The 16,095-nt window shown below is 37.6% G+C and overlaps 1 protein-coding gene across 15 annotated transcripts in view; it reads left to right on the forward strand.

Annotated features, from left to right (window-relative positions):
* Nucleotides 1-16,095, forward strand: part of PAM (peptidylglycine alpha-amidating monooxygenase) — a 311,548-nt gene that overhangs the window by 291,541 nt on the left and 3,912 nt on the right. For 6 of the 15 annotated variants that reach the window (XM_058276770.2, XM_058276809.2, XM_058276741.2 and 3 more), the window contains 3 exons: nucleotides 8,416-8,515; nucleotides 10,317-10,370; nucleotides 15,322-15,525. In XM_058276770.2, coding sequence (XP_058132753.1) covers nucleotides 8,416-8,515; nucleotides 10,317-10,370; nucleotides 15,322-15,525 — 358 coding nt within the window. The remainder of the gene's footprint in view (nucleotides 1-8,415; nucleotides 8,516-10,316; nucleotides 10,371-15,321; nucleotides 15,526-16,095) is intronic. The other 9 variants (XM_058276787.2, XM_071209202.1, XM_071209204.1 and 6 more) reach the window with 2 other exon arrangements.

Below are 16,095 nucleotides of genomic sequence, written 5' to 3' on the forward strand. Positions count from 1 at the left end.
CACTTCTGTTGTTGTCAGTGGCACGGGAATCTGTGTTTCTTTTTTTCCTTTTTTTTTTTTTAAAGATTTATTTATTTCTCTCCCCTTCCTCCCCCCAACCCCGGTTGTCTATTCTCTGTGTCCACTCCATTGCGCACTCTTTGTCTGCCTCTGCTGCCATCACAGCACAGGAATCTGCACTTCCCTTCCCTGCAACATCTTGCTGCGTCAGGTCTTTACATGTGCAGTGCCATTCCTGGACAGGCTTCACCCTCCTTTGCACTGGGCAGCCCTCCCCACGGGACACACCCCCTGCACATGGGGCTCCCCCATGTGGGGGACACCCCTGCATGGCACGGCACTCCTTGCGTGCAAGTGCATCAGCACTGCACATGGGCCAGCTGCACACGGGTCAAGTAGGCCCATGGCTTGAACCGCAGACCTCCCATGTGGTAGATGGACACCCCAACCCCTGGGCCAAGTCCGCTGCCCTGTGTTTCTTTTTGTTGCATCATCTTGTGTCAGCTCTCCATGTGTGCGGCACCATTCCTGGGCAAGCTGCACTTTCCTTCGTGCTGGGTGGCTCTCATTATGGGGCGCACTCCTTGCATGTGGGCTCCCCTACGTGGGTACATCCCTGCATGACAGGGCACTCCTTGCGCGCATCAGCGCTGCACGTGGGCCAGCTCCACATGGGTCAAGGAGGCCCGGGGTTTGAACCGCAGACCTCCCATGTGGTAGACGGACGCCCTAACCACTGGGCCAAGTCCGCCACCCAACTTAACTTTAATAGCATACTTATACACTGTTCCTTTACCTCTCCATACTTCTACCTTTTTTGAATTTCACAAAGTATATATTCATGTATTCTATATATAAAACCATAGATTTATCATTACTTTTTCTGAATTTGTGTATTAGTGCCCATTGGGAGTAAGAAGTGATTTATATTCCAAACAGCACAATAAAATAGTATTGGCATTTATAATTACTCATATGGTTATCTTTATCAGAGATCTTTATTTCTTTATGCCACTTTGATCCACTATCTAGTGTCCTTTCCTTTCAGTCTGAAGAACTCTCTTTAGCATTGCTTGTAGGGCAGGTCTATATAATGAAGTATTTCAGCCTTTGTTTATTTGGGAATAGCATTTTAGCATTTCAAGTATTTCAACCCTCTGCCTTCTTGCCTCCATGGTTTCTTATGAGAAATTGGCAGTTACTCTGTTGGAATTCCCTTGTACATAATTCATTGCTTTTTTCTTGTAGCTTTCAGAACTATCTCCTTGTCCTTGGATTTGAGGAGTTTTACTACTATGTGTCTGGTCATGGTTCTCTCTGAGTTTATCCTGTTTGGGGTTTCTTGAGCTCCTTGAATGTGCAGATTCATGTATTTCATTAAATTTGGGAAGTTTTCAGCTATTATTTCTTTGAATATTCCTTCCGCCCCTTTCTCTCTTTCTTTTCCCTCCGTCATTCCCCTATAACACATATATTGGTACACTTGATTGTGTTCCATGGATCTCTTAGGTGCTGTTAACTCTTTTTCATTCTCTTTTCTTTCTCCTCCTCAGGCTGAATCATTTCGATTGTCTTGACTTTGAGATCACTAATTCTTTCTTCTTCTACCTTCCATCTGCTATTGAAACTGTATAGGGAATTTTTCATTTCAGTTATTGAGTTCTTCAATTCCAGTATTTGTTTGGTTCCTATTGAAAATCTCAAAGAGTTTCCCCTATTGTTCATTCATTGTTTTCTGCATATCCTTTAATTCTTTCTCTGTTTTCCTTTATCTCCTTGATTACATTGAGGATCATTTTTTAAAGTCTTTGTCTGATAAGTCCAACGACAGGTCCTCTTTATTGATGGTTTTTATCTTGTTTCTTTGGTTAGGTCATAATTTTCAGTTTATTTGTCTTGTAATCTCTTATTGCACACTGTACATTTTAATATTTTAAAGTATCACCTCTGGGATTTAGCTCCTGAACTGTCTGTTCCTTAAGGGGATCCAACTAGTTATAATACAGAAATTTTCTTGAGTGCCAAGAGTTAATCAAAACAACAATCAAATGAAAGCGTAAAGCACCTTTCACAGTCTTTACAAATTGTCTCTGCTTTGGCAGGAAGTCTCCTTGATAGCTTAGTCCTCCTGTCAAGAAAATCAGGCCAGGTCAAATGTAAAAAGTTCAGGGTCTTCTCTGTCTTATCTGATTTGCATGGAGCCATTGAGTCTGCTTCTTTTCCTGGGCTTGTTAGCTAGCTCCTGCACTTGGGAATTCTCCTGTTTACAATTTAAGGTGTTGCAGTGAATGCCCCTTCTACTTACTCTCTTTGAAATAGACTACTACCCCTCTGCTGGGTGTTCTATTGTATGACTTAATGCAGGTAGTCCTTTGCCCCAGGTCACCTCAGTTTAATTCTTTCTTGCACTGTCCCAGTTGTCTGCAAGCCACTTCTCTGCCTTTAGGACAAACTCTGGGAGGGCAGGCCTTACACAGGCGCTGGTTCAGTCCCTCCAACTTCTGTCAGGTTGGCACTGACATACATGCATCCCAGTATTTGCACAGGGGCCACTCTGTTCCTTCTGGAACAGGACCACTTAACCACAGTGGGAGTAAAGGCTGACTCCACCCCACATTGTGGAGGAGTTGTGGAAGGGACTAGCAAATGCACCAGGAACTTCTTCTATTGCTTTTGAAGCTGCATTTTCTTTTTTTTTTTTTTTTTTTAATTCATTTTTTTTTAAAAAAGCTGCATTTTCTTGATTGAACACTTACACAGTTAATTCAGCCCTTTAACCATTTTCCATAGTTTTGAGTAAAGTTACTGTCTTTAAGATTCCCCTGCTGCCTTTGTTCAAAGGGGATTGGAACAATGGCTGCCCTAGCAATGTGAAGAAGCCGATCAAAAGCAGTGATCTGTAATAAAACCACACACACCCTGGTTTGGAAGAGTAGTTCTTTTTGTTCCACCTTAGTACCAGCAACCTGCACCAGGAGCCCAAGCTGCAGACTCCTGTGCTGCACACCAGGAAGCTGGGGGATGGGCTCTCATAGCCACTGCAGGGAGGGTAGAACATACCCATACGTGCCACAATTTACCAGCCTCCTCCTCCCTCTCTTCCCTGGATGCTGCACAGTGTTCCATAAGATTCTGGAGTTTCTGAGTAGTTGATTCATACAGTTCCTGCCAGGTCAATAATTGTTTGGGGAGAGACAGATTACTGGAGATTCCTACTCTACCATCTTCCCATGATCTTAACTTTTAATTCAAATATGCATCTAGAAATCAAAACTAAGTGTGCTGTGCAAGAAGCTAGACTCTAAATGATCCTTACTCTCTTAAAAATGTAAACATCTCTGAATTAAAATTTCATAAAGCAACGTTCCTAAACATCAGCATTTGTCATATATTCAGCAATGAATGAGTGACAATAAATGGGTCAATACAGCATATTTGAAAAAAAATGAGTCTAGCACCAAGATGGAATTCGCTTTTCATTTAACTAAACAAGAGTTGATATTACACTGAGATATAAATTTATTCTATGTTGACTCAGTAAAGTGAAATCAATTTATGAATCTCTGAGAATTTTCATTTAATTTGATTGTCTTCACAAAGATTAAGTTTGGGTGAAAAATAATGTGGTATATTAACTCCTGTGTAAGAAAAGATTCTTCTTTCAAATCAAAGGTCGGATTTTACATAACTCATCTGTGCCTCTCTCTTTGTCTATCCACTATTTATCTCCTCATATATTCTAGTTCTCCCTCTTCTGGTATTAGAATTCGGTATGTCTGAAATATGATGTCCATCTTTATGGGAGACAGTAGGACAGTAAGGAAAATGATGTTATTAAATTGTGTCAAAAACCTGTGAGAAAAAATGCACATAATCATTTCCTAAATTCTTTCCTGCATAATATAGTAAAGATTAATGGTTCCTTATCATCTGCTTTCACACATACCCTTCAGGCTGACATTTTTTTGTCTTCTTTCTTCTGCAAGTTAGCTCATGTTGAAAAAGAAGGGAATGATAACTGCCCCTCCACAGTAAGCCCATACTTGTGTTATTTCTCCAACCTCCATAAGGAAGGTTAAAATTACAATATTTTACAGTATCTGAGCTGAAAGCTTCACATAGATTAAATGACTTACCAAAGTACACAGTAAGGTGCATAGCTGGTTCTCAACACAGTTCTGTTGAATTTAAAATATGTGTATTTTGAATGTCAGTATCCTTAATTGTTAAATGAAGTTGGATTAGAATCATGTTCTCAAACTGAGGTCACCCCTGCTTTTTTTTTTTGGCTTTTAAAATAACTATATCTTTTAATAGCAGGAATACAGTTATAAGATTGAGAGACCACAGGAGAGAGGGCAGGTGATGTTTCTGGAAGATAGTTACAGAGTACGAAAAGGGGGTAGAATAGTCATGCAGTAATATTGTAAGAATACAGAATATTAAATACATATCTGCACCATCAGCTTTCAATTCTGAAATCATAGTTACACTTTTGTTACAATCCTGGTTAGAGAACAGTTTTTCTTTAAAAGCTCCAGCCTGACGGCCAATGAAAATTATGGGTAAATTCATAGTCCATGAGGTTCTTAGGTTAAATATTCCAAAAGGAGGGTTCCAGCTTCTATTTCATCAGATTTCAGTTTTTTAAAAGTATTTAATTTTTCTTTTACAAAAGGAATATCTCAAAGATAAGGAGAAAAGGGGGGGAAAAAACCCTTCATACCACCACACCCTATTCTTATTTAGTTTACAAACACCAAGGGCTACAGCCCTCTGATTTGAGGCCAACATTGGTGGCTAATGAAAAAAATCTCACTAATGATGTTTAAAAAAGATTGTTTTTTGAAACAAAACAGAAAAAAAATAATAAACCAACCTGATCATGGTGCAATGACTCTGGGAGGCTTGCTGGCCCCAAACCGGAAGGCTATTTATTTATTGGAGGGGAGGGTCCCTTAGCTAGGTGCCAGGTTTCCTCATTATTGGTAAGGAGAGGCAGAAGCCCTAAGTAAGGCAGATGAAGTAGGCAGTGTGACTAGGAGACGAGGCAGGAGGTGGACAGACAGAGTCTCAGGGTGAAGGTGTAGGCGGTGGGGCCTTCTGCCCAGTTGCCCAGGCCAGGAACACTGGGTGGGCCTCCTGTGGACTCTCAGGGCCAAACCCCAGTGCCACTGCACCCCTTCTCCTGGAAAGAGCCAGCAGTCCTGACACTGCCCTGGCTGCAGTTTCATCCCATTTTTCAGGCCCCCTTTCCAGAAGTGTGCACACATCCAACACCATGACACACCTGTGAACCCATGCAGTTGTCAGCTCAGTGGAGGAAAGACAAACACACCAATGCCCTGTGCCCATAGATCCATACAAGGAAGGGACAAAGCGGGAACACTTCCTCCACAAGCCCTAAGGTCGTTTTAATCTCTGAGGTACACATTGAAATGCCAAGGGCCAATATTAAGCTACAACATAAACATGGTGCAAGTTCCTAGAACAATTTTACTTCCTGTTATATATGTATAAACGTTATTTTTGGGTTAAGGCAGCCATGATTATGATAAGGAGTAGAAAGCAAACTACTTATGAATTTTTAAGATAAAATATACGATTCTGAGGCAGGTTTATGTGGACTTTTGCATTCATTTAATTCCAGGAGATTGTAATCGTTCTCCTCTGTTATCAATTTTATTCTACTAGAGGTTCCACAAGGTGAAGAGTTTGCAAAGCCTGGATTAGAAATTAGAAGATCTCTAAATTCCTTCAACTCTGAAATCATAAAGCCTAATCCTAAAGCTTACATTATAATTTTGCCGTTTCAAATACAGGGCAGTGGAAGACTGCCCTAAGAAGATTACAGTAGAGTGCCTCTGCAGCAGCAGAAATGGCGTTCCAGAAGTCATCCCCGCTCGGCCTCCCTCTGAATTCCAGCCGGGATCCCAGAGCATTCCCACAGAACTCTGTGGGTCTGTGGATCAGTTTGAGAACCACTGAGAAGGGTTTTTATGTTATGTAGTCTTGAATTCATGACATGTTGTTGTGATTTATTAAAGCAAAGTACTTGGCCAATAAATGATTTACACATTCCCCATCACCTTTATTCCCCCACCTATTATATTTTTCCTATCAAAAAACATGAAATACTCTATAACCATATGTTTTAAAAAGTAGTTTCTAAGAACATAATTTGGTATAGAACAGGAACCGCCTATAATTTGCATGTCTATTGCCAACCATTTGCTAAACCCAAAATAAAGATGAGCAGTTAATGACAGCTTGTGAGATTCCAACAAGGCATCATTTAGATTTCTGGCTCTCTGTCCTTTTACACATTTGTCACAGTTCAGTTGATGGTGTGAAGGAATGAGCCTCCTGCGACAGCTCTCTCATTTTTCTTTTCAACATGACAGTCTGTTGCAGTTTTTTAAAATGCAGTGGTATCTCTGAAGCACATATTGCGTTGCCCCTCCTAAGAAAAGTAGTTTGCTTCATTGGTGCCCTTTGTACTTGCTAACCAAGATACATTGATGTTATCTGATAAGCACATTATGGGAATACCACTCCTTTTCATACTCACTAGTCTTAGTTTTGAGAATTGTGTATTCAGGCAGGCCTGCTGGCCTCAATGTTGAAAGAAATTAGCCATGTCCTGCCAACTGGAGGACATGTGGCACCTTTGGAAGCTTCAGCAGACAGATGGAAATGTACAAGCACAATGTTTTAAGCCTGCTCTTCCAGGATCTAGTTTGATGACCCTGAGAAAGTCAAATAAAGTACTCTCCTGCCATCTATGTCCTCTTGTCCAAGATGACAATGATTTTAAATGGGGATTTGTCCTGAGGAAAAACATATTAAAACGCTTGAGTATCTGAACTAAGTACCAAAACCTGGGAAGTTCTTGGAGGTAACACTCAATTTCCTTTCATTGCTGACTGTAAATTCTGCAAGGATGGACTTCATGTCAGAATGTATTTCAGAAATAACCTAATGAATTATAATAATCTAATAATCTCCAAATCTTTGGAATGACTCTTTTTATCATAATGTAGAAATAATTTTTAAGGTAATAAACAATAGCTTGTTGGGAATAGTAAGAAAAATTAATACCTGATCCTTTTGATTTGTACAGATTACAACAGGTAATTTTTTTCATATAATAAACTTTATTTTGAAAGTTTAGATTATAGAAAACTTACATCAAAAGTATAGGGGAATCCCATATACCCCACCCCTTCCCCTCTCAAATTTTCCGCTATTAATACCATCTTACATTACTGTGGTACATTTGTTACAGTTGATGAACCAATATTGAAGCATTGCTACTAACCAAGGTCTATACTTTTCATTATGAGTTACACTTTACACGTACAATTTTAGAGGTGTTGACAAAATGTGTAATGGCCTGTATCCATCATTGCAATATCATGCAGAACAATTCCAATAAAATATCCTATGTTTACTATTCTTCCCTCACCTCCGCTGAGAACCTCTGGCAACCACTATCTTTTTATCAATGTTACAAGTTCTTCTGTTACTACAATAGTGATGTCTACTTTGGTCCATGGCTGCATTCCCCCCTTATGTTTGTTCTTTCCTCAGTCTTGAGGATTTGGGGATGGTAATGCCTGCAATTCTTAGATCTTATGGGGCAGATGGAAGGAACTGTTTGCTTGCAGTTGTAGATATCTTTGTTTTTTGGTTTTTGTGTTGTCCATCATCATCATGTTGTTCTGAGCGAGTCCCAAGAACTGAAGAGTAGGTATTGACTGCAACTCTGCTGAGATTCACAGCTCAACCGGCATATGAACAGACTGAAGATTTAAGTCTCAGGACATATATTTAATAGGTATAGTGTTAATTATAGGTTCAAATAAAAAGGTAGAAGAATCATGTAGGGAAATTATAAATGAGTCTAACTCTGTTACATTAGGGATGTAGTTTATCATATATTCCAAGGTAAGATCCACCAATGAGGTTCTGATTTCAAGGGGTTGTATGCCTTGCCTATAGTGCCTGGATGTTTCTAGAGCCCTTGGGAGCACCCAAAACAGGCAAATTTGATTAAAAAATAAAAGAAAGAACACGGCAAAAATAAATATAAATAGATAGATGATACACCACCAAGTAAATAACACTTAAAAATTAATATACTTGAAAATGCTTGCTTTCTAAAAGATGTGAAAATTAGTGGCAAGTTCCCTTCAGATTTGCCTGTGCCTAGAATTATGCCTGTCACCGATTCAGTGCCCAGTGAATTAAAGAATGACTCCCCTTAGCCTGGAGTTGCTTTGATGGGAATTATTTTTGCTTTGCTTTTACTGATGTACCTGTTACTTCATTGTGTGCTTTGCTTTTCTGCTTTTTCATGAGGGACTCAAGGGTAGGCTCACCACCCTAATATGTGACTTGTTATTTTGGCAGCACTTCGACATGCCTCATGATATTGTTGCATCTGAAGATGGGACGGTGTACATTGGAGACGCTCACACCAACACCGTGTGGAAGTTCACCTCAACTGAAAGTATGCTTTTTACAGTATTGTTGTCCAAATTTTTCTTAGTTTTATTGCTTGCAAATATTTAAAAAAAAAAAATTTGTATTTCCTTTTCTTTATTGATGGGAGTGGGAAATGGAACAAATTGGCAGTTGTTGAAAGGTCTGCTTGGTATTCAGTTCAGGAGCTAAATTCATTTTTGTGCAGTAAGGAGAAACATCTTTTTCCTCCTGGCAGTTATCCCCTTGTTTCCACAGATATTCCACAGGAAAATCTCCATGACTGAAGTAATAGCTATTACATTGAAAGCCAACGTCTTAATTTCAGAGAGAAAAGATGCCTTTGGCAAAGCAGAGGCACTTCCTTGTTTCTGCACTTCCCACATGGCTCTTCAGCTTTTGGTAACTGCAGAGCATCCAGAGATGCCAGCACATATCAGACACAAATGTACTAAATTCAAGAGCACTGAATGTTTAGTAGGCCACAAACTGCAATATCCAGGGAAGCTTTTAAAATATGACAGGCTCCAAACAATATGAGGAGGTGGGGGTAAAGAAAAGAATTGAAGATGATAAATTGAGGATATCAGAAATTGTAACAGGTAGTTTTAGATCAAGAAATAATGACATGGAAAAGAATACTAATTATATCAAGAAAAACTATAAGTTATTATATAACAAGGAAGATTAAAATCAGGAGTCTAAAAACTTCAGTCAGATAACTTACAGGTCTTGGAGCCCCAATAAATTTGATAACTGCTCTCTTCAGAATCATCCGGTGAAAAACTTTTGCTTTTACATAGTACGGACCCAGTTAGTGTTGAGTGCACAGAGATGCCTATGGACTATTCCACCCCACCAGTAGCTTTACATCCCCATGCACCTGTGGCTCACCCACCATCTATCTGCCTTCTCAAAGAGAAACAAGGTGTGGGCAAACAAGAAAACAAAGATAACTACATAATTCCCAATTGCATGACTAGACTGTCTTTTCAGAACAAATATACATAAATTCCTTCAAAGATGGTAAGTCTTCAGAACTCTAGCCAAAATCCTCATTTTTTAGCTAAGAATATGATATTTGAACTCATTAAGATTCCAGTCTAGGGCTCTTTATACCACTCTACCACTCCAGCAGTTAGTACTCAACAGAGATGCGTATCTGCATATCCTGGAGAGGATTTTCAAAATGCATGGCCAGACCCCACTCAGAACCTATAGAAAGAAGAGGGGTGGTAATATGTGTATGTTGAAAAGGCTTACCAAGTGATTTTAATAATCTCCTGATTGAGAATCACTTCATTAAAGCACACAGCCTTAAAATAGAAAAACCTTCTATATAATCCACAATACAGACAAATAATGAATCTGAAAAATTGTACCTCTGGAACAGTAAGACTGTCATCAGAGACTACACAGGTTTCTCATGTATTTTCATTCTACTGTTTATCTGGTCAAACCCATTTATGTCAGCTACAAAAACTGGTAACCAACATGGCAGAACTGAGATGTTGTCCACATGAAAATGGAATTACTTGATATTTCATAAATTGTACAATATTATATGCTTCACAAAGAAAAAGTCATTCTGGTAATATGAAGATCTTAGAAATATTGTATCAAAAAAAAGAAATTTTATGTCAAAGTTGTTTATAAAATTTAATTCTAGGATTCATGGGCATGGCACCTAATTAATGGTTTGTATTGAACTCTTCTCTGAAGACAATAATACCTTTGAAAATTTAGGGATATATTTTCTACTGTATTATAATTACAAACATTCTTTTTGGGAATTCTGATTTTTCTCTCTTTTTGCTATGCTATTACAGAAATGGAACATCGATCAGTTAAAAAGGCTGGCATTGAGGTCCAGGATATCAAAGGTTGGTCAGATTCCTTTTCTAACTGCGACACCCAAGGCTATTTGTGTTGAATTCTTTTATGGCTCATGATTGCACTTCAAAAATTATCAGACTAAAAATATAATATGGTAAATTATCCATGACTTCTCTTATGCACTAAGCCTTTAAACCTGCATGTTGCCACTACCTTTTCTGATAAATGGAGTAGTGGTAATGAACTCAAATTCACTGACTTCAAGTGACGGGAAGTGATTAAGGGTGTAAGAAATCTATAACCAGTGGGCCAGAGACATACAGAGAGGGAAAAAGGTCAGTCAGTCACTTTTAGAAACATGTTAACATCAAGCAAGCAGAAAAATGTCTTTCAGCCTACTGGAAAAGTCCTTTTCTTAATGAGCTCTAATCTAAAATAGTAAAAATGTCTTCATTGTATTTAATGCCATGGCAGCCTGAAAAGAGTAAGCTGCTCCTTAAGTCCCTGTCTTAGTTCCATTCAGCCTCCAAATATCCACTAAAAGCTTTCTATGTATAAAGTACTGAAAGAAGTCCAAGAGAAATAAAACCATGTCTGACCTCAAGAGATTTATAAGGTGAAATAAGACGTGTGTGTGTTTGCTCATGCAACTTGCACATACAAATACAAAAGTCAGTATATCACTGCTTTGTAATATAGACATGAGGAGATATTTAGCTTCTGATAAGCAACCTCTAGTTTTATTTGGAGTTCCAGTTAAATAATTTTCTCCCATTTCTAGGTTCAGTTTATATTTGCACATTTTCTATTATCTCAGGGATTTGAATATGTCATTTATAGTTAAAAACTCACCATGCATTTCTTGTCAAGTACTCCTAATGTATAAGTAGCAAATTGATTCCATTATTAGTTGCTTTACAAATGATTTTCTTAGACATTTAGGCTTAACCCTAGGCTTACTTGTTTTCCTTTCTCATGAAAGCAGGAGGAAAAGAGATGAAAAGATGCAAGAACGGAGAGGGAGCTTAGGGATTTTATGTAGGCAGATAAGAAAATATAGACTGCTCAAGGTTGAAAGGGGTAAGATGATATTATAAAGTAAATAAATACTTTATTGTTTGACATTGTAGAGATTCTACCCAAGTGACACTACTGAATGGTACAAGCATACCACGTGTATATTGAACAGGGCTCCTGGTCCCCTAGTGTTTTATCATTGCTATATAGAGAGTTATTGATAAGTTCTGTATGTTCTGAAATAAAGGTGCTAGGAAAGATATTGTTATTAATACTTATTTATGGAACACAAACAATGGGCAGTGGCCATGCAAAAATTAAACAGTGTAATCCTTTAACCAACCAAATTCTGTGCCTTGTACTCATGTCTGAGTACATTTGTTTGGACTCCCAGCCTTGGAACAGAAGCAGTTCAAAATTAAACAGTAAATGTTACTGAAATGTTTTGCTATGACATTCCCATTTAATAGTTAAGAATACCCAAACTCAAATGAAGTTGTTCTAGTTATCTTGGAACCTATATGACTCTCATTTAACTTTTTTTTTTTTAATTAGGATATTTTATTATTACAAAAAAAAAAGAATGTAAATATGCTGAGTTTCTGAGATCTTGTCTTTTATCAGAATCTTGAAGTTTAAACCATTTACAAAGGAGATAAGAGAAACTTCATCCCAGATTTAATACCCCTGTAGATACATGTTAATTTTAAAGTTCCAAATTTGAGTTTCCTTTAATGGCACTGATGTGAATGGTCACATTAGTGATCAGGAAAGTCAGAGTTTTAAAACCAGTGTTCTAAGGGTGTTGCTGAGATAAGAAAATTTAAGGTGATGAGAAATTAAGGTAGGGATTTCAGTTTTCAAATAAAAATGGATAGGCAAATATTCCCTAAAAGACATAATCCTCACCTATCCCTCACCTTCCACCACTCCACCCCCTCCCAAAAGAAAAACAACAATGATGCTGAATCAGTCTCAAGAAATTAACAGAAACCTCCAGGTGTATTTAGCTTCTTAGGCCTGATAGAGAGCAACACATTGTAAGAAGAACAAATTACACTTTAAAAAGAAAAAACTTTAATCTTATTGTTGCTCCATGTACTTTTTCATGCTCTAAAATTTTATTTGCTGCCATGTCATTTATGACCTTCAGCCTTCAAGTGTCTGTGATGAGATGAGTAATGTCCTATGTTGCCATGTTAATTATATCCCTCCTTTCCTGTCCCCTTATCCCAGTTCTAAGTAGTCTCTGTGCTTCTCCCTTTCTGTCAAGAGGAGAGAGCTATGCACATACTTGCATGTAGGAACATGTATGAGTGTGATCACACAGGAGGGCACCTTGCCTCACTTTCCAAATGCATTGTTTAAAGAAAAAAAATCTTACACATCCAGACACACCAGTTCCTGACTGATTTTACACCTCCTCTACTCTTCTTTCATCAGGAATGTTCCAAAATATTGGGATTATTAATAAAAGAATTTAGGGTAAAAGAAAGTGGCAGAATTTGTGTTATCCCTTATGCTGTTAGTGAAAGTTTTAGAATCTTAAGTGATAACTATAGTATTAGAATCTTTGTTCCACCTATGAAGACTCCCAAGAATAACAATATTGCTTTTCATTTTTTAGACAGGAAAATTTTAAATTTTCATCCACCTCTTTTAAAATATAGAGCATCTTTTAAAAATGTAAACATACTTCAGCTGGTCCCAAAAGTTAGAATGTGATGACACTGAAAGCACCAGAAAAGGTGTGGAAATTAATAATTTCTAAAGTATAATGTGTATCTTAGCAAGTATGTTTTCTCAGCATATTTTTTTGAATGTTAAACTATTCTTTTAGTCTTTTATCTATCTATAGTTCTTTTTTCCATTTAATGGAGCCCGGTCCTGGCTCTGCCTTATAAAAGACCTAGATATGAGCAGGTACAACCTTTATCTTGGGTTCAGATAAATCCATTGAATGATAGGTAGAACATGCTACTAGTTACTCTGGATATACACTCCCTCAAAGAGAAATGAGCCCTTCTACCATAGTCAACGAATTCTTGAATATCAACCTCTATCTTTGGTGTATATTTTTTTCATCACATGACCTATATATTGTCATTTTTCTGTTTAAATATAGAACTAAATTAAATATAGAACAAGTTTTGTATCTTTTCTACAGTAATATAAAAAGACAAGTATCAGCAGTGAAGAAGATAAGACTCGCTTTTATTCCTCTAGTTCTCTCTTGGAAACAGAGACTTAGAAAGCTTAACTTTGAACCTTCAAGGTCTGTGGACCAATTCCTTTCCTTCTTTGCCTCTTAAGTTTCAAGAGCCATTCCATTGGCCAAAAGAAGAAAAGGTTTGCTCTCCCCTTAATCTGGTACAGGGAGGAAATGGCAACTATGAATCCTATTTCTACAGACTTAATTTGAAAGCTGACGCCATTTGTAAAATGGTGTTAATAATAGTGCCTCCTCATAGCGTGTCGGTATGACTAAAGGACAGCAAGGCCTGACACAGTGTAAGTGCTCCACAGATGTAATTGAGACTATGAAGGAGGCTGGCTTGGAAGTGGGTACAAAAAACTAGGACCTGCCATTTGTTTATAATAATAAATGGTGTCTACAGCATCTTAAATCATTTGATAAAGGGCTTTTTTGGAGAATTTTCCAGAAACCTATTAAGTCATGTCAACACATATTAAACATTAACTGAGGAGTTTCCTGATCATTTTAAACCACTTATCTCTGCCATTTTGTCAAAATTTCCATGAGGGCATACGATACACTCTGTCTCATAGGGTAGAAAAGCAGGCACACCAAGAAACCAAAGTTCCAGAAGTCTTCTGAGCCTTTTGAGAAACATGGTTTTAATTTTTAGCCTGAAAAAAATAATTTTGACCTTTTCAACTCTAGGGTTTCTGTACACACACACACATATATATACTTTTTGGTTCAAGATGTCTCAGGCGCAACCTCATTTTCAAGTCAATTGTTATTAAGATCACTGCAGTAGCTTAAATACTTTTATTGCATCTATTTCCCAAATAGTATTTTAGGCCTGATATCTACCTGATACCTGCCAACATCATAAAAGAGTTACATAAGTTATTTTTATCATCAAAAAATATATATACAGTGCATATACAATAAAAGAATATACAGTCTGTACTTATTTTTTCATTTTTAAATTTTTATTGTGGTAACATAAAACAGCACAAAATTTCCTATTTTAGCCACTTTCATGTGTATAATTCAGTGATATTAGTTACATTTGCAATATTGTGCTATTATCACCACCATCCGTTACCAAAAAAGTTTTAATAACTTTTTTTTAATTAAGGAAGTTGTATACATTTATATTTTGCTAGGGACCTTAGCAAAGAACATGAAAATAACACAGTTCCTTTCTCCAGTTTGTAATCTAGAATTGATGCATGTAGCTATGCATGCCATGTACAGGTGATTCTTTGTACATGAAAAAGATTCATATACTAAAGATACAAAGAAACAAATACTTATTAAGAACCGTCTCTGGGAGATTTCCTACAGCCAACAGCTTTATGAAAGGAGTACCACAGTTTTACAAATGACTTTACTAAGGCCCAGATGATTTAAGTAACTTGCCCAAAGTTACACAGTTATTATATAGGAGAACTGGGAGTGCGAGCCCAGATTTGTTTGATTCCATTATGCATACCAGTTCTTTCCCCTACCTACACCATGCTGCCTGTTAATTTTAACTTTGGGCTAAATACAAAAGGATATATATTGCATAGAATTGTAGCTAAAGAGGGAGTAAATTGTGGAACCAAGAAAAATCAATTTGAATTTGAAAAGCCAGTCAATGATAATTACTAATCATTTGGTAATTTGGTAGTTTGGTAGATTCAGATATTGAAACATGAACCCCATGTATTGTATAAGGTTGGGTGGGAGGGAATTGGAATATTTGAGTCAGTTGAATATTGTGAACTCTTCTTTCTCTGAAGAAGCTGAGACAGTTGTTGAAACCAAAGTGGAGAACAAGCCCATCTCCTCAGAATTGCAGAAGATGCAAGAGAAACAGAAAATGATCAAAGAGCCGGGCTCGGGAGTGTCGGTTGTTCTCATTACAACCCTTCTGGTTATTCCTGTGGTTGTCCTGCTGGCCATTGCCATATATATTCGGTGGAAAAAATCAAGGGCCTTTGGAGGCAAGTAAAATGAGCCCCTTGATCTTGGAACCTGCCTGTGATTGTATGGCCTGATTACTCTCAGGAGTTTTGTTATGATTTTTTCAGTGTCTCTTTTTTAATTGCTTTCTTTTTTGACGTTATTGTCTCTGTTCCAAGTATTGTCTTTAGGTAGTACCATGGTAGAAAATATATTGGGAGCCTCTGAAATTGGGATAGTTAGATTAAAAAATAACCCTTCATATTGCCTTTTAGCAGTTGGCAAAGGCCCAAGGAATGTCAACGTGTATTATTTTGTGAATTAGGAAAGTCAATATAAATTAGCTAAAGGGTCTGGTATGAAGAGAGTCCTGCTGTTAGGAATGGGCCTGGTCTTCAAAGTGCCTGAGCCAGTTCTTTTAGGGCTGTATTATTTTTTTCCACCAGACTGAGTCCTGACTCTAGCTCTTAGCTACCGTGACCTTGGGCAAGTTACTTAGTCTCTCTAAGCCACCATTTCCTCATCTATAAAGTAAGGGCAAAACACTTACCTAATAATGCTGTTAGGTAAGAATTAAGTGAAATAATGTATATAAAGAGAATTAAGTGAAA

The sequence above is a fragment of the Dasypus novemcinctus genome, chromosome 2 (assembly GCF_030445035.2).
Source record: "Dasypus novemcinctus isolate mDasNov1 chromosome 2, mDasNov1.1.hap2, whole genome shotgun sequence".
Taxonomy (NCBI): Eukaryota; Metazoa; Chordata; class Mammalia; order Cingulata; family Dasypodidae; genus Dasypus; species Dasypus novemcinctus.